Source organism: Dromaius novaehollandiae, chromosome 14, assembly GCF_036370855.1.
Source record: "Dromaius novaehollandiae isolate bDroNov1 chromosome 14, bDroNov1.hap1, whole genome shotgun sequence".
NCBI lineage: Eukaryota > Metazoa > Chordata > Aves > Casuariiformes > Dromaiidae > Dromaius > Dromaius novaehollandiae.
In genome coordinates, this window is record NC_088111.1 from 17,962,761 (window position 1) to 17,980,852 (window position 18,092).

The following is an 18,092-nucleotide window of genomic DNA, read 5'->3' on the forward strand; positions in this document are numbered from 1 at the left end:
ATTTCTATATGGCTTTAATTTTGCATGCTCTGAGCCAGACTGACATTAGTGCCACGTCCAGTATACCTGAACTGTCAAAATTCAAGGTTGCAGGTGGTAAGGCTTTTGCCCCTCTCTAGTTAATAACACTTAAAAAGACTGTATTTCACATACGCATATCCCAAATTAACAATCATATTTCCTAGGGTCCGTAAAGCTTTGATTACTGTGAAGGGGCAGATATATCCGGCGGGAGCAGCAGTGTATTTGTTCTGCATGCTCTGCATGGATATATCTTCCTCTCTCCCAGAGGAACTGCCGGAGACCTGACAGAAGGAGTCAGTGAATGTTTCATTTCCTTAACGGCCCTATAGGGTTTCTGCTCCCAGACCAGCTTTTCAGAGTCATGATATAGTTATCTAAAGAGCAAAGCTTGGAAGTGACTTCCTGAGCCCAAATACAGATGGAACGTGGTGTGGTGTAACTCAGCAGCCCACATCAAATGTGAATCATTAATGGCCATAAAAGGAAGGGGAGGCAGAAAATGTGACTCATTCCATCAGCAGCAACCAGCTGCCATCAATACCAATCCCAAATAACATAGAGTCAATGGCTGCCTGCCAAGCTACTTGAGTTAACATGCCCACTTATACCAGTGAGTGTAGCTCAAAGGTGAGAATCTCCTTTCTTTTCTTTTTTCTTTTCTGTTTTTTTTTCTGTCATCCTCTCTGTCACTTTCCCTTCCTTTCCTGTTTTGGATTTATGCCTGTGTTCTTTTCTCATACTTTCTTTCCTTTAGCAATTTAATTTTATGTTCCTTCTTTCTATGTCAGTGCAACTCTATTTTCTTCCTGCCATCTTCTCCCTGACAGCTGCTGAGCTTCCATACCCCCATTTTTTTTCTGTGGAAATATCCTCACTTGTGGGAGTCGAAACAGGACAGCAATGCTCTAGTGGCACTGTCTCAAAACCACTTGTGCTTTACCGAGATCCAACTTTAGAGAGGCTCAACTACAGAAGATTGCTAGCACACTGGTCCACCTACATCAGATACCTCCATATCATACAGGTCCTTCTTAGCCTGTAAGGCCTGCATGCCTTGGCAGGTTCCCCTTGAACACAGTCAGCTTGCTACTAAGTAGGAATTCAGATACTGGAAGACTACTCCCACAAAGGAAAAATGGGAATTTGGGCAGAGAAGCCAGCTGAGAGCTAGTTAATATTAGCTCTATAAAACGCTTTTATTTCCAATGGGGTGGTCAGCTCTGGCCTGAGTGAAGTCTGAACTATTTCATACCTCATGATGATTATATTCACCTCCTGACTAGTAGAGGCAGATGATCTGTAACCAGATAGGCATGCAGTTTAAGACACTGTTAGCTCTTCACATAAATGTTTTCTTGATAAATACACCCCTACGAGCAGAGATTTCCTGGGTTTTATTTTGTTTTGTTTTGTTTTTTTTTAATCTTTCAGTGAAATCTAAGCAGCCCACAGGGCTCTAGCAGCTACTCCCATGAGGAGGACTAGGTGATGATAACACTCCTCTGTCCCTTCATTTTAGGCAATAATGTTTCACCACAAATTCATTCCTGGCTTTAGACCTGGCCAGGTCACAACACTGGGAAATCCAGGAAGGCAAATTTCCTGAAACAGGTGGGGTGGAGTAAGGAAATAATATCAGTGAAGGAAAACCTCAATATTTGTTCCCTATCAGTGACCTTTGGTGGTTGCGACGAGTGTTGCTGGAGGTTGAGACAGCACCGTGCCCTGCAGATGAACCTTTTCTTCCTCAGCATCTGCTCTAGTTGATGAGGGACTCTGAGGTCTAAAGAAAAACAGTAAGTATTAAAAGTTGTTATGCCAGGTTCTGACTCTAACCCACTTTCTGCAACAAACACAGGACCAAAACCAGGAAACTCCTCTGGTAAAACTGCTTTACTGGAAAAACATTTCATTCCCTTGTCCCTGACATGAGCTGCATCAAGGTCTCTCTGACTGAATGTTTTTCTGTATTACCCCTCTGAGGCTCTCTGTGTTCAATTAAAAGTAGCTAATGCAAAGTGGCCAGCTTGGCGAGGAAATCTGGGAATCAAGCAATATGCCAGGCTATATTGTCAAAGCTTTTCCCACCCGCAGATATGTCTTAGTTACTATTCACTTTTGGTTCTTTAGTTGGAGTTTAAGCAGTTTTAAAGCTATTATCATACTCCTCTGGCATTTCATGTTCAGCAACAAGTACAACCAAGTCTGGCAGAGATGTTTAAGGGCAGTGAAACATCTACAGTGTTCCTGCACACCTGAAAGGACCAAATGCTGGTATGGTGAACATAAGTTGTGGTTCTGCAGGCCAGGGATTGACAGTAAAACAAACTACAGTCTGTGAAACAGCTTGACTAAGTCTGTGAAGTGCAGACTGCTCAGGCAAACCTGCCTGCCTCATTCCCTGCCACTGAGTAGGCTGGAATACATCCTGCTTGTTCACTCCCAGGAGACCAGCAGAAGCGGCTGGTGTTTGCAAGTGAAATCTGAAAAACTGAAAACTGACATGCAATTTGTATTCTGATCTCCCAATGGACAAAATTACCAGCATTAAGAATAAGACAAGCACATTATTGTAGCACCTCTCTAGACCGGCTAGCATAATACATCATCTTTTGTAGGAGGAAAACTATCACTAGGAAAAAAATAAGGGAAAAAAAAGAAAAAAAAAAGAATGAAACTTTGCCAAACTGATTTTTCAAATCTTAAAAGTAAAAATGATGAGAGCCACTGTCTATGGTCATGCAGAACTGAACTCTGACACACAATTTTATGAAGGGGAATCTCTATATAAGCATCAGATTAATTCTATATGGGTAAGCCTTGCCTCTCTGCAGAAAGCACCATGAGGACTGCAGATTACTTAAGCTGTAGCCTGATGCCAATGATAAAGTGGTAGATCTTTAAAAACTTGTCCAGAACTTGCAGGTGCATGGACCTTGTTTGGACTTTCTGCAGTGGAGTTTCACCACAGCATCATTTATTCAGTTCAGTAATATTAAAAGGAGATGCCCAGGGCCTGCAAATCCCAGTATAGAGGCTAGTATCCCATGTAATTACACAGGCCTGCGTGACAAGCATGACAGCCACGGAGAGGTGGTCTGTAGTTTCATATTTTCCTGATCTGCAGAACTTTCTTGCAGCCCTAAGCCAAAGCTTTCCATGAAGCACTGTAAAACAAATGTTTCAAACCATAGCAGCTTCCTCCATGCTTGGAACAGTCAGAGAGGGGTCTGCTAGAAGCCAACAGAATTACCTCTTCTCTTCCCTTTACAGGACAGCATACTTCATTGTAACAGTATGAAGAAAGGGATCTCTGAGCACAGTAGAGCCCTTCATTTACACATTAAATGTGCTTCCTGGATTCTTATGTTTGAGTCTCAGCCCAGGAAATTGCAAGATTGCCAGGAAGGGACATGACTGTTTCACACTGCAGAAAGCACTCATCTTCAACATGGAAAAGCCCCAGACAGCTTTGGAAAAAGTGCTGGGAAGGAGTGCTGCAAGCGCATCCAGGCTACTGGTCCAGCCTTGTGTCTGTCTCTCTGAAGGCGGATATGGTGTGCAAGGACTGCTCAGTACTGGCTTCCACAAAGCTCTCCTTTTTCTGGCTTTTCCCTGATGCAACTCTGCTCTGCTCTGCTGAGTAAGGCCAAGAGCAGACTTTCTGGCAGCCTAACACCTGTGTTATAAACCAAGCAAATTTAAGAATAAAAACCATGAGATTTTGGTGATCTTAGACAGATTTAATGGGAGGCTTTGGGGGCTGTAATCCCCCTCTCTGTAGCACTAGCCAGCAGAGCACAGGTGCTCTAGGTTGTATGATAGAGTAATAGCTGCTTAATGGCCCAATTCACTCTGCAGCCACATCCAGCCCCGTCTGAGAGCTAGATTCCTGACTCCTGAATCTCACTTGTTCCCAACACTTTATGACACCCTGTTGCTATGCCATCAGTTCCTAAATTGTGCTTCTCATGCTGACTGCTAGCATTGAGATTTTCTAAGCCACCCTTCATGTTCACATACTTGTGTCCAATTCCTCCAAAGAACTTTTTCAATTTGAAACTCCCAATATCCAATCAGTTGATATGAAATGGACACAGGGCAAAGCTATTCCTGGAGACCAGGATTTCTGGCAAAGGGCTCCTCAGTGGCATACAACCTTGCAGCCTTCCTCCGGCTCCAGACGCTGCTGGAAGAGGTCTCAGATCAGGCTGATCAGCTGTATCTGCCAGAGAAGGTCCAAGAGCAGGTGCTGCAAATGTATGATGCAGGCCAGAAAACAAGTGATGGGGGGAAACTGTGAGTCCCATTGCCCCATGCCTGACACCTTGACATAGGTATTATCTGTTGCAGAAGAGACAGCCCTGTGAAAGAAGGACTTTCACAAACTGTAATAACTCATCTGGAAATGCAGAAATAGACAGATGCTCCCATGCTGCACTCTTGTTCACTGAGACCCTTTGCTAATGGTTGATATGTAAAGACTAAGCACACTAGCTGCTTGCCTGCCTGGTCTCCATGACATACTCCTTCTGGGAGAACTACAGTGGCTCAGAAACACGCAGGCCAGGGCCATCACCTTGCTCTGTTATATCTGCAAGCCAGATTCAGGACATCAACATGCAGTGCTGCATCAGCAACTCTCCCTCCAAACCACAGGCACAGCTCCCTGTGCACACGGCTGTCCAGGTGCGGCAGGTACGCAAGGGGCTCCGCTCGGCTCCTGCAGTAGAGGGCATTGATGGAAGTGCAGTCTGTCACGCTGGCCAGCTGTGGGTCAGACGGCCCCAGGATATTCTGCAAGGTGCTGCATGCTCTAGGCCCTCTCATGCCTAATGCCAGCACTGGTGGCATCTTGCCAGTCTCTGGAGTATAGGAAGAAGGCAGTTTTTCTGTGAAAAATAAACACATGTGTGACTAAAGCCTGGTGCTCCAAGGTGCTCCAACCTCATTCATTCCTTTCAAGGGCTCTTTTCGGATCATTTCTCCTCTCAGATGAGTGACAGTTTATCAGTAATTCCACTCCCATTATATTTTGCCAAGGTGATAACTTATTTACTCCTCTAAGCAGACTTTTGCTCTGTCATGCTGGACTAAGACAAAACAGCCTACTGGTTACGTGTCCTGAGGGTGTTATGCTGGTGACCAGCTGTACATTTTTACCTCATAGTAAATCTGAGATAATTCAAGGTAGCTTATCTGTCAAAGAAAAAGGAGTGGGTTGCCTCACATTTGCTGTGGGGAAGCAGTAGTTACAACAGAGCAACTAATAGAAGGCAACACTTTAACTTCTTCTGCCGTATCTTGTTCAGACCCACAAGGAAGGCTGGTGGGACTCAAGGGGAGACAGGGCAAGAATCTGGGCTTGAGGAGAGGGATGTCTTCTGTAATTTTCATCAGACAAGGGAACACTGAGAAAGGCATCACAAGCCAGAAATCTATGGACATCTCTTCCAGTTTATTTCCTCCTGGATCAAATGCAGATTTTACACTGTGTGTAATAATATCTTCAGACAAGTATTTAATTATCTGCCTTTATTTCCCTGACATGACATGAACTCTGGCTTCCCTTATTTTCTGCAACAGCACTCTCCTACATCTCTGGCAAATCCTTCTCCATGTCTACCATCAGCATAGTTGGGGTCCAATAAGTAAAAACAGAAAAAGAATAAGTTTGGATCCTCCACAGTTCCTATTGCAGGTGTTAGAGGCAAGGTGTGTCATTCTCTGCTTTGGGGTTTAAACATATTCAGTTACATCGTTTGTTGCATAAGAATCAGAAGCCAGAACAAAAGATCTCCAGAACAGGTAGATAATAGAGAAACTGACTATAAATATTTAAAATCATCATTTTAAAGTTCTTGAGCTAAGGGTAAAAATGCAATTTACAGACTTGCATAGCGGTCCTCAGCTCAAATGAATTGTCTCTTCACAAGAAGTATTCCAAAATAACATGCAGGGTACAAAGCACTGAAGCAGATCTGCTGCCTGTCTTCTCTTAATGACTGGTGATTTTATGGTTTTCCTACTCATTTCTGAAGTCCTTCTTCATCTCTCTAGCTATCAGTATGAATGTATTATGTACACAGTGCTGAGATAACTGCAACTGCAATCCCATTTCTGAGCCAGTCTGCTTCTACTGTTTTCAAGTGTAAAAAGGGGGCAGGGAGACTGCAGAATTTTTCTCTGATTAAGCTGGTCTTCAATCATCTTCTGTCTAAGCAAAAGGAAACTTGTTTCTCTCAGCCTGCCCATAACCTTCCCCAAGAGAAACGGATTAGATATATATGTGATTTGATGTCACAGGCAAGCCTTCCAGGAGAACTCCTTGGCTGAAAAGAAAGTAGCCATACTGCAGAGGCAATCTCTACATTTTGCAGATAATGCAATGGCTGTTGTTCTAGAGTTTTATTGCATTAGCAATTAATACTATTCAATACACACTTTGAGACAGTTTTCATTATCTTTATTTCACAAATGGAGAAACTGAACACCTGAGTGGTACAGGCCAATATTTGCAAATATTGGTTTCTAATGTTAAAGGCTTAGGAATTTAACTTCAGAGACCTGTGACGTTTTTGTTTGGCCTTATCTTCTCCGTGACTCATCTCAGGCCATCTTCTATGGTCTGTGACATTTTGGTGAAGGTTTATCATCCAAAGCAATTAGGAGATGGCCGGATCAGTTGTCTTCTTTTACCTAAAGTGCTCTTTTAGTGCTCCTAAAGGGCAAGGAAGGACTGAAGGTCTGGAGGCAATGGGGGGACTGAGGAAGAGAGAGGCTGCTTTCTCTGTAACTCAAACCTCCAGGAAACCAGTGGGAGGTAAATTAGCATATTTAACTCACATGAACCTAACCCTGCAGCTTAGAGCAGTGCAATCTGGGAAATCTCTGCACAGAGACAACAACTAAAGAGGCTTGAGACACAAAGATATCCAGAGTCAGAAATACAACTCATGGATATTCAACAGTGGGAACAGACAGAAAGAAAAGGCCCAAGGTCTTATCTTATTATTTCCAAAAGAAATGATAAGAGCATTGATAAATTGTATCAGATTGTAAATCTGATATCCTCTTCCCCATGCTCACAGCACTGTGTGGGTCTTCAACTCAGTACAGTTACAGATCTTCACCTTAGTACTATCACATGGTGTAATCTCGGAAGGAAAACTAGACCTCACCTGAGCTAGAGAGCAGCACATCATGCTGAGGATAGAGCAGGCGGAGTCCACAGATATCCAAACCAGAACTGAGAACCAGCTGTAACATGTGATGGATAGCTAGGGGACTTCGGAACAGAGTTTCAAACAGCAATACCATAGCAACCTGAACAGCAAGAGCACATTGGAGAAATGAGCCAAATGCTTCCAAGCCCACAATGATCACACAGCTGTATCTCTCTCCTCACCTTTAATTCCCATGCCTTATCTATATTGTAAGAGCCACAAAGAGGCTTTCTTTTCATTTATGTTTACATGCAGTTGAGTACAGTAGGCTTTTAGCCTCAGATTGGACCATAATAATAATCTACTACTAATAATAAAATTGTGCCTTTTGTCACATAAACCTACTAGTAAAAGGCTGCAAGTTCTCTGGGCAGAGAATGGAATGTATCAATCCTGCTGTTTAACTGTGCATATTACAGAAATACAGTCAAATAATAATAGGCCAACTGGTTGTTTCTTTATACCTACAAAAGTGCCAGAATCAACATAAGAAAAGAGTCGGACAGCAGACATCACTGGTACTGTCACTAATTTATATTTTGAAATCTTCTTTTCCAGATGAATCCAAATCAGCTCATCCTGGCGTACAGGAAGATATACATACATATACATACTGAATCTACCCAAAAGAGAAGTAAATCATCCTGAGTTCTGCACTTTCCCATCAGAAGAACTGTATTGTTTCAAGAAGCACATGCTTTATGACAGGAAGCTGTGTGGTACATGATACTCTGCGGGTAATAAATTGTCTAGCTGTAGATCAGGCAAGCATGATTGTACTGGCCTCAGATTTGTGCATGGTTCTCCTGCCTGTAGAGACACACAGTGCCATCCCCAGCAAGGAGCTTTACTGCTGCAGTGAATGCCAAATGAATTCATCATTACTGGACACTTTAAATGAAATGCTACTCGTCCATAAACACATAATGAGGCTTATAACATCATGATAAATGAAGTTATAAATCTAGCCAAATCATAAAAAAGTAGTCTAACTAGGAATAAAAGCTCTGTTTCTTTATATTTATCTAGTTCTGCTCTCCTGATGTTAACCCATTGTTCATAACAGCCAGTAAAAGAGGACTTTTCTGTAGCTGCTATGAGGGCCCTGAGTGTATTCCCCTGCCCCTGGGGATTTGGCTGCCTGGGCTCAAAGTCAACTTTGATAATGCAGCTGTCCAGTGTTGAGAAACCTTGGCAGGGACCTGTCTCTCCTTCGCTTGGGAGCTACTTTTAAACTCAGGCACTTGGCCGTGGTCCCTGAGCCATGTTGCAGGTATGCCTGTGCCCAGTCTCATACCCCCCTGATTCTGGCCTTGATCCTAACCTGCTGACTTGACCTTCTGGATTGCCCTCATCACTATGGACTTGTGGGGCAACCACTGGACTCTTGGCTGACTCTGGTTACTGCTGCTGGACCTGCTCTTCTCTTGCTTAGGTAGGTGGAATTGTGCCCCTGCCAGGGAGCTCACTGGCCCTGCCTGCCTTGCTGTTAGTCTCTGCTCTTGGTGTGCTCTCCCTACCAGAGTATCCTGCCCTTGCTGTGAGAAGTTCTGTAGTATCACTCCAAAGGCAAGGTGAGGAATGGTAATAAGGACATTACGAGGTATTTCCTGACTGTGCCAAGTGCTGAGTATTTTCACATCCTAATTGTGGACTTGGAGCATCTTCCAGGGGCAAGCCTGGCACGTGCTAACCATTCTCAGTGTCAGACTCGCTGCATGTTCAGGAAGAACATAATGTATCTGCACCTTCCTAAATCAATGTTAAGAGGAAACTGAACTCTGTCAAGCCAAGCAGCTATGTTCTGTGCTGTGCAAGAGCTAAGAAAAATGTTACCATAGTTAATTCTCATGCATGGGTGAGGGTCCAGTAAATTCTGGTATGCATCCTTAAACTGAGGCAAATGAGAGTTAAATTACCATAACCTTCCCTTCTTCTAGGCTAAGCTAAGTAGAATTAGTTCCTGTTTGTTCATACAACACACACAGTTACAACTCAGGTAGATAGTACCATAAGCTTCAGAAACGTTTATTATGTTTCTGAGCCCAGTTTGTAAACAAGTTGTGTAGCATATTGGTTTGCAGTCATGTGGATTTGGGTTATCAAAATTTGTCCGCTGTTGCTGATTTGTACCTGTTTGGTAGCAATTTCTTCAACCAGTACCTTTCATAGTTCAATCTTACATAACCTAGAGCAATCAGCACATCAGTACTGATGACACAAAAGATTTAGCTGATACGTTTAAGTCTGAGTGAGAAATACTTTGAGATTAGTATTTGTACCAAATGTAAGGATTCAATTATTCCAGGTCATTTTTAATTATCTCTCAACCTCCCACATCATTCCACAAGTCAGAAAGGAGCTTTTTTACCTCAGTGTCTGTATCTCTGCTAGCCGCAATGTCACTGCTGTTAGGGAAGTATTTTTCATCAGTTTCTACTGTCTGCCAGTAAAATCCAGCTGGAACGGCAAACACCTTCTCCACTGCCTGAAATGCACAAAGGACATCACTTATCTGTATGTTATCTCGATCCCTCAAAATCAAGAGTGAAGAAAAATAGTATAGTTAATGTTAATAGAGAGCACACAAGGTGATAATGGATTAGTCTCATTAGTCCAGTGTTGTTACCACATCGTTTGCTTTGTATCTGTTCCATTAGCTCCAACTAAATGACATCCCAAGAAGAGGAATCTGCAATGCCATCCTGAGAGGCTGAACAGTCCCATGGTCTCCGATATGCACAGTGCCCACTGACATGAATGGGAGTTACGTGCCAAAGGCACTACAGGATCAGGCCCAACAGCTTGAGCACCTTGATTCTTTGTGATTGTGCTGACGACCTGGCAGAAGAGGGATTTGTAAAGAGAGTACTCTAATTAACTAACCAAAGTGAAGGGGTAGGGAAAGACTCGTATGAATTTTTACATGCCTGTAACAAAAACGGTATGTTTCTACTGTGTTATGTCACCTCAAGTGGCAATCTGCAAGTCCTATTGTACCACATATTCATACCTACGCAAAAGACACTGGCCTTTAGGCCACAGCATTACAGAAGTGTGGCATTTCTCAGTCTCAGCACCAAGCAAGCAACTTGCTCAAGTGCACATTTAAGGATATTTAAGGATTTGTCACTTAGGAGAATTTGCTCCGACTCCATGCTTAGCAAGCAAGGCCACAGCCCCAGAATGAACACAGCTTTTGAAAGTCATGTCCACCATGTTCTGGTTCAGGGAAAAAGTGATATTCCTAGTTATGCCATTACTGAGCACTCCAGAAATACAGATCCATTTATGCGGACTTCACATTGAGCAGAACTCTTTCTAAGACTAAAAAAAGTGTCACTTCTGGGACACTGGCTCAGGTGGTGTAAATCAGAGTAGCCTCACTGTTTTGAAAGTCTCTACTTTGATATACCGCAGGCCTGAGTCTGTCCTCACCTCACATGTTTTTGTTCAGATGTTACTAAAACCGTTTCCATAGAAAGGAAATTAAATTTCAACATGGTCTGATTAAGACTTTTATTACAGATAGAGGATACACTAATTATATGAAAAAGTGTCCATTCTGGATTATGAGGTACATATAACGCCATTTAATTATGCAGCCACCTGAGAAATTTTTTTGGGGGGCTGCTGGGCAAATGATAGGCACATCATAGCTTTCTACAGATGTTTAAAAACAACAGCTGGAAAAAGAGATTAACTTGAATAATATTAAAACCCCTCTGACATCTGATGGCTCCTTTCTGCTTCAGCAGCCTTTTGTGTTTTCTCCTTCCTGCATTTCCTATGCTTCATGAGATATTTGCCTGGAAGCAGAATTAAGGATTTGACATTTCACCTGGTTTCAGTCAACAAAACTCCACTGAAGTAAGTGCTTTGACAGCTCTCAAGGATTTGTCAATTTTTTTCTGCATTCCATTGCTCACCAGCCTCTGCTTGTGATATTACACTTAGCTGCTGTGGAAAATACCATAATAGAAAAAGCAAGAAATCACTGATGTAAGGAAACAGGAAGACCCTCTCTAGTTCCAACATCTGCTGCCAGCCCCTGCATGCAAGCTGCGTGGTGCAGTGAGCACAGAGACCAGGCAAGCCTTACAAAATGGGAATGCAATAAGACTCCAGTCTTCCATATATTCAAGCTGTTCCTTGGACAAACCTAAATTCTACAAACTTTCAAGAAGATAGAAAAGAGAAGGGACAATTGTGGTCAAACTAACTCTAGTGTACATTTCTATAGAAACCTTCATTACAATCACCCAGCTCCAGTCACAACACAGAGGATACAAATCCATGGTAAAAGCTGACCTTTATGTAATACCATAGTGTGAGCTGGGGTGGCTGTGATCCTAGGCATGCTGCCACACGGCTCACCTCCCCACCATCAGAGCAGGGATCTGGCCATAGCTGTTAGGGAAGCAAGGCCTGCAGAAATTGTTTCTATGATCTGTCAGATTGTATTTTCTAGCAGGCAACCTAAACGTGATTTCACAAAGCAACAGAAAAAGAACCTGGAAAAGTCTTATTAGTTCCCCTAGAAGAGCTTTTTCCTCAGGGGTAAGACCAGCTACGGAGACAACTGTGGCATGACAGCCCCTGCTTTGTCCGGTCTAGCTAAGATGTGCCACAGGAGGAAGACTCCTGGCATTGCCTTCCTGTGCAACACATGCTTTATAATGGAACTTTCCCATATATTTACGAGAAAATCACATAGAGGCTGTTATAGCGAGATGAGCCCTATTTGGCATATAATATCCAGTAAGCCCCCAAGGCAGCTGAGTGGCCAAACTCTTACTGATATTATCTTGATTTTGATGCCATTTATTTTTATGCTGCATTGGTGCTATCTTGCAATGTTCCATGCTGAGGGACAGGGAAGGCATGAGGACTGTACTGATTTCACCGCAGGGCTGGTTCTTCTCTTAGTTACACCAGCAACATAATAGTTGTAAAGCTTCTGTGCAAACACAGCAAATGAGAAAGTCTCTTCCAGACTACCTGACAGCTCACCGCTTAATGCCCACCTGCATCCTGACAGGGACGAGAAGGGATTCCCTCCCCACGCACCACTCGGAGCAGAGGGAGTCCAGCCTTCAATACCTGGCTGAAAATACTTTTCTAAGACTCTGCAGACACAGAGCATTGTAATAATCTCCTGTCTCACAGCACAGTCATTACACCAGGATAGAAAGGTACCCTACAGTCAGCCAGTGGAAGATACAGCAGCTCCGGGGATACTTTGGCTTGTATTGTGACACGCTTTGAAGCCTGAGATCATTTCACCACAACCATTTCCATGACTCCATCTCCCTGACCCTGCTGTAAGAAAGCAGGGTTTCTTCTAGCACCGAAATCCTCTCCATCCATATCACTATTCTCAGAAAGAGGAGGAAGAGAAGGGCATGTCCATAACTCTGCATTTGAAGGCATTCTTTGCTTTTCTCAATTTTCCTTTTTCTTACTTGTTCTTTGGCAGACAAATCCTGATTTCTGCTACCTTAAGACACTGGAAAAGACTCATTAGTACCATAGCTAGGATTGAATACACATATAATTTTTCAAAAATTGTGAAAAACAACCCAGATTCACTCTTTGTTTCAGACAACATGCTGAGATGAAACCAGGCAGTCATAGGAAGGAAATTCGCAGCAGAACAAAAACACCTCGTAAAATATTGAGCAGAAACAAGAATACGAACATTTGAGAGAAGGCTGGAACTTGCATTTCACTGGAGCTGTGTACAGCGAAAACATGAATATTTAACCATCACACAGAAATATGACCAAATCTAATATCTCCTCTTCTTGCTTACAGTATATTCTCTTCTCATTTCCGACAACAAGGAAATGGCTTTTGCTATCAGGTGACCTAAGGAGTCTTTTAAGTTGCAACAAGAGTCTTCTAGGCTAAGGGATGTTTCTCAGCCGCAGCAGGAAAGAAGAAACTGCAGAAAGAGGAATCTCTCTGTACTCCACAGCCTCATCCCCCTTGCACTTGAGGGGCTGATGCAAAAATTAGCTCAGCCATTATCACTATGGGACAGCACCCAAATCCCCTTGGATCCTGTATCCTCCATTGCCTCTAGAGACAGACTGTGAATTCTGTATGCGTATATCCTTTCCCTTTCAACTCCACTGAACACATCAGTGGCAGCAGAGGGGAAGAACTGTTCTCACTCTAGCTTCATGCTAACACAAAAGCAAGGCTCATGTCCTGTATGATACACTAAAACATGCCCCTAAACTAGGCTGCATTATACTTAAACTCTCTCCTCTCCCTGCTGTCATGAATTCCAATGTGTTAGTGCACAAGTCCTTGAGGAATCCAGATTGACACAAATTTCAGTTTGCTTTGGGCACACCTTTCCTTCCCCCTTGTCCATGTTCACTTCAGTTGGCTACAGATTTTAATTCAGAGAATGTGAAATCACAGTAGGAAGACCCCAGGCAGTAGAAGGGCTGGGGAGAGAGGTGGGGTATTTAAGAGCTTTGTCACTGAAGATGTGCAGTTTTGCTGACTGTATTTTAGGCAGTTTGAAGATGCATCTCACCTACCTTTGCCTCCATTTCAGACAGCGAAAGAGGTGTCTTAACACACAGAAGAGAGAAAGGATGAGACTAATTTCTACTCTTTCTGCCCATTACCTACCATCATGCACAGTACTAATGGCCAAGCAAATTAGCTTGACAGTTCTTTTAAACTGCTCTCTTCTGGAATAATTAGTGATGGTCACAACTTAAATGTGAGCTATCAAATTTTAGCAAGAATGAACAACTATAATGGTTCACTCCTCCCCAAGCTATGTCTTCATCCCTGTGCCAACTCAGGCAAAAATTACTGTAGTGCTTTCTCATTTTAAAGATTAGATTTTTTAATTACAAATACCAAAGACAGAATGAACTCCTGGCCCCACTAAAATCAATGGCAAACTCCAGTGGAGTCAGCTAGGGCCAGGATGTCACCTTCTCCCTTCTACCCTCATGAAGATGGCTCTTTGAGACACTGCCATGCAGCTGTTCTCTGACTGTGGATACATTTCTGTAAATTCATATAGATGAGGCCCCAGGACAAAAGTCTCACCTATGGGTGAGTCATCTTCATGCAGACTCAGTCAGATGGCGTGTGATATGTATGCAAGTGCTCTTGCCAAAGCTGTTGATAGGGCTTTATCGGGCGGCATGGCAGGTTCAGGCTGCCAGACACACAAGGGCCTGATCCTTAGCACCAACTCCAGTAAAGATGAGATAGGAGCAAGATTTGGAAAACAAAGGACATCTACTACAGATGAGCAGACCTCCTGTTTTACAGCTTCAGCCTAGACTTCAAACAGTCCAGGTGTCTTAGGGGTCAACATCTGCCATGCTGCAAGCCTCAGCAACCTCCTGGCTCTGGTTTGGAAAAGCAGACTTGCGGAGGTGTTGTTTTGGGTGTTCTATCCCACTGTGTACATTAAACCAGTACTCTAAAGCCCAGTTCAGCTGCTCAACAATCATATCCTTCAAGCTTTAGCATCAGGCTCAGCAGAAGCTTCAGGGGAGGAAAATATGGCCCTGAGCCCATACACTGAATGTGACAGCTTACAGCAACATGTGGATCAGATCTGACAGCTGGCCAAATTGTGTTGCACTCCAGGTAGCTCAGGCTCTGTTATATCCATGAAACATTACATGGCCTCACTTGGGTGTTGCTAGTTTGCTTCTCAGACAGCATGAAAGGAGAAAAAAAGAGAGAATGCACGGGTTAATAAAACAAAAACAGAACAGCATAACTGCCAACATCCGTGAGGCACTGAACCAGGGCATACCATTAGTTATTACGATTGAGTTTGCATGTGGCAGGCAGCGACCTCACAGCCAAAGGCCTGAAGGCAGCCAGGTGAAGGTGAGATGCTGATGTGGCAAGTAGCAATTTTCTGAGCAAGCCTCTTACTAGCACTGGTGTTAAAAGAAATTATAGTAAAAGATAGTGGAAGATACTGAAGCCACTCAGCAGGGGTAAGGCTATGATGCTTGTCGTGAAATAGTGTGACAGCATTCAAACACTAAAGCCCTGGGTTTTGTCAAACCTATGCTAGGAAAACAGACTCAAAGCTGTCCTATATATCCTATATATATCCTATAGACTGTATTGTCTGGAATGCAGCATGAACACCACACCTATCAGGAAGGATTATTCTCACCCATGTCAAAAATCTTTTTTTCCTCTCAAACTTTTCGACTAGGAGGTTCTGGTTCCACTAGCATGTTTTTCTTTGGAAGAAGCTTCCTCATTTCCAGTCAGAGAAGTGGAGAGCCAGAAAAGCCCCACTATATGATCTGTCTCATTCTGCTGGGACACCTTAGTTTCTTGCTAGATTTTTTTTTCCTACTCTTGCTTTTAATGTTGCAAATGGTGTTTCTGGCTGCTTCTCTTGGGAGATTTTTCAAGTCTCAGAATTTTCATTTCATGCAGCTTTCCTCTCTCTGTAGTCCTTAGAGACTTAATGCATCCCAACTAGGGCGGTTAAGTGCCTGAATCAGGAGAAGGGTCATGTTGTGCATGCTGTCACCAACGATGGATCTGAATCACCCTCTGGAAATGCCTCTCACTCCCTCCGCAGAGACTATATGTGGAACTTAGGGCAATTGCATATCTAAAGTAGGTGCCTGAAGTGCACAAAGTAACAAGTGATGAATTTGGGCCCATGTTTCCACAGCATGAAACAGTGAATTTCATCAGCAATGTGCTGCTCTTCTGTTGCAGCTACATGGTTACTGCAGTCTTTGAAAAGAAGTCTGCACCTTTCGAAGCTTTTTGGTGGTGTTAATTGTTGTTGGCAGTGTGTGGGTATAGAGCTCTTCTGGTGACATGGGCAGGGAAATTACAAAAGTCTGCATCAGAGCGTTACAGAAATACCATAGTACAGAACTGCTGTACTTTCTGCAAGTCCCTTTCTATACATCGAAATTCCTGTTAGTTCAGTCTATGCTGTTTAAAGCTTTTTCGGCAGCATTGAATTATGACATCATGGCAAATTTGGTGCCCTAGACCCAGTTCTGGAATTCTTATCCATGCTCAGAAAAAACTGTATCAAAAAAATTCAATGGAGCCTTGCCTGAGTGAACTGCAAGGTGGGAACTTGATGCAGACCTGCCATTAATCAGCACTGTTGTCTCAAAGAAGAAAACATAACCCTTGTGCTGGAAGTCAGCAGGGAAATAACTAGCATAAAGCGCTCTGGGGAAGTAAGTGGGAGACTTCCAATCACCAGGAGGTGCAACAAAATCAATTTGCTGGAGCTAAAAAATTTTCTCATTCACCTCAACTTAGAGGTGGAGGCTCCCTTCCTCCTTGAAACCTCATTCTGACATGTTTGCCCACCCCATACTGCTATGCCCTGACTGCTCTGTCACAGCAGGCACCTGTATGGGCTGGGAGTTCAGCAAGTGTCCCTAAGTTTAATGCTTACATCCTAAGGCTTAACAGAAGAAAGTACTTACATTTACTTTATGTTAAAATGAAGCAATCCTCTTTTTGCTGACAAGGGACATTGTAGCTAATAGCCTCCACAGGGATTATGTTACTCTGAACCTAACCTGGCATTTTAATGACTGTGTTGTGAGTTTACTTTTCATTTCCAAAGTGAAGTACTGCAGGTTAATAGGCTGCATGTATAGCATTTACAATGGAGAGCCTCAAAGCAGGACAGCAGTAGAAAAGCAATCTATCTGGGATTCAGAACAGACTGAGAAACTGCTAGACCAATTGACTGAAAACAAGACGTTGGCTCACACTAGCAAACAATGTGCTTGAAGGTTATTACTATTACTGCTACCAATTGCTTATAAACCACACAGAGCTCATCAGTACACAAGTAAACTGCAGTTTTACCTCATGGTCACCCTTCCTTCACTCCTGCCTATTTGTTTCATCCACCTGTCAGGACTTGCCTCTTGGACGATAAACCACTTGGAGCAAAAACGGGTGCTTACCGCATGCTTTTCCAACACAAAGTAGCAGGATACTTTGGTCTACTTAGGTTTGTGCACATCATTTCAATATATGTAACACACATGGATCACTGGCCTTGTACAAGGTTTTCAATCTGATAAAGTTGATTGAAAATGATACTACATTTTCTATACGCCACTTCTATGGTTGCTTTTTAATGACACTTGGACACATTTTCAGTTGGTACCAACTGGTAAAGCCTCAGGGCAGGCAACAGGGTTAGCTGCTGTCCCCTGAAAGTCTGGATCATTGCACCTTGGTTAGAGAAGGCAGCCTTTTCATTTAACTGCAAGATACATATGTCAAGAAGCCATTACACCTAGTGGTCTCAGTGCAATTCAGGCCTTGAACCTGAGTGGCACTGAGCTTTTGAACTTGGGAAGAGAATGCGGTCTTAAATTGATTTCAGTTTTTCTATGCCATTGAGGCAAAGATTCACTCTCAGAAAGCATTTATCTTGCTGTTCAATTTGTAACAATTTATAATTCCCCTAATAAGGGATATGCATAAAGGCCCTGACGGTTTTAAATGAGGCCGTACTTTATGCCTTACAAATGTACTTGGGAAAGATAAATCTGCTGTATGTCAGACTGCCTTATAGCACTCGCCTATACTTGAAAGCTACAGTGACTGCAAATCAACAAATTTAAGCCTCCTTTTCCTTCATAGAAGTGGGATAAAATTTAAGGCAAATTGCTAAGTGCACTGTTAAGCCCCTAAGCTTTCATGGTATTGATTCTCAGAGTAATATTAATCCACAAATCTGGTTGAAATTGCAGAAGAATTCTCATGCTACATTATTTTCAGAACAACTGGACTTAGACATGAACCTGAGTTGCAGTGTTCACC

At 43.0% G+C, this 18,092-nt stretch overlaps 1 protein-coding gene across 8 annotated transcripts in view; it reads right to left on the minus strand.

The window, feature by feature from the left end:
* Window positions 1–18,092, minus strand: part of DNAAF8 (dynein axonemal assembly factor 8) — a 101,578-nt gene that overhangs the window by 41,483 nt on the left and 42,003 nt on the right. For all 8 annotated transcript variants that reach the window (XM_064520514.1, XM_064520511.1, XM_064520509.1 and 5 more), the window contains 4 exons: window positions 9,622–9,738; window positions 7,206–7,350; window positions 4,604–4,916; window positions 1,701–1,807 (listed from right to left, as the gene is read on the minus strand). In XM_064520514.1, coding sequence (XP_064376584.1) covers window positions 1,701–1,807; window positions 4,604–4,916; window positions 7,206–7,350; window positions 9,622–9,738 — 682 coding nt within the window. The remainder of the gene's footprint in view (window positions 1–1,700; window positions 1,808–4,603; window positions 4,917–7,205; window positions 7,351–9,621; window positions 9,739–18,092) is intronic.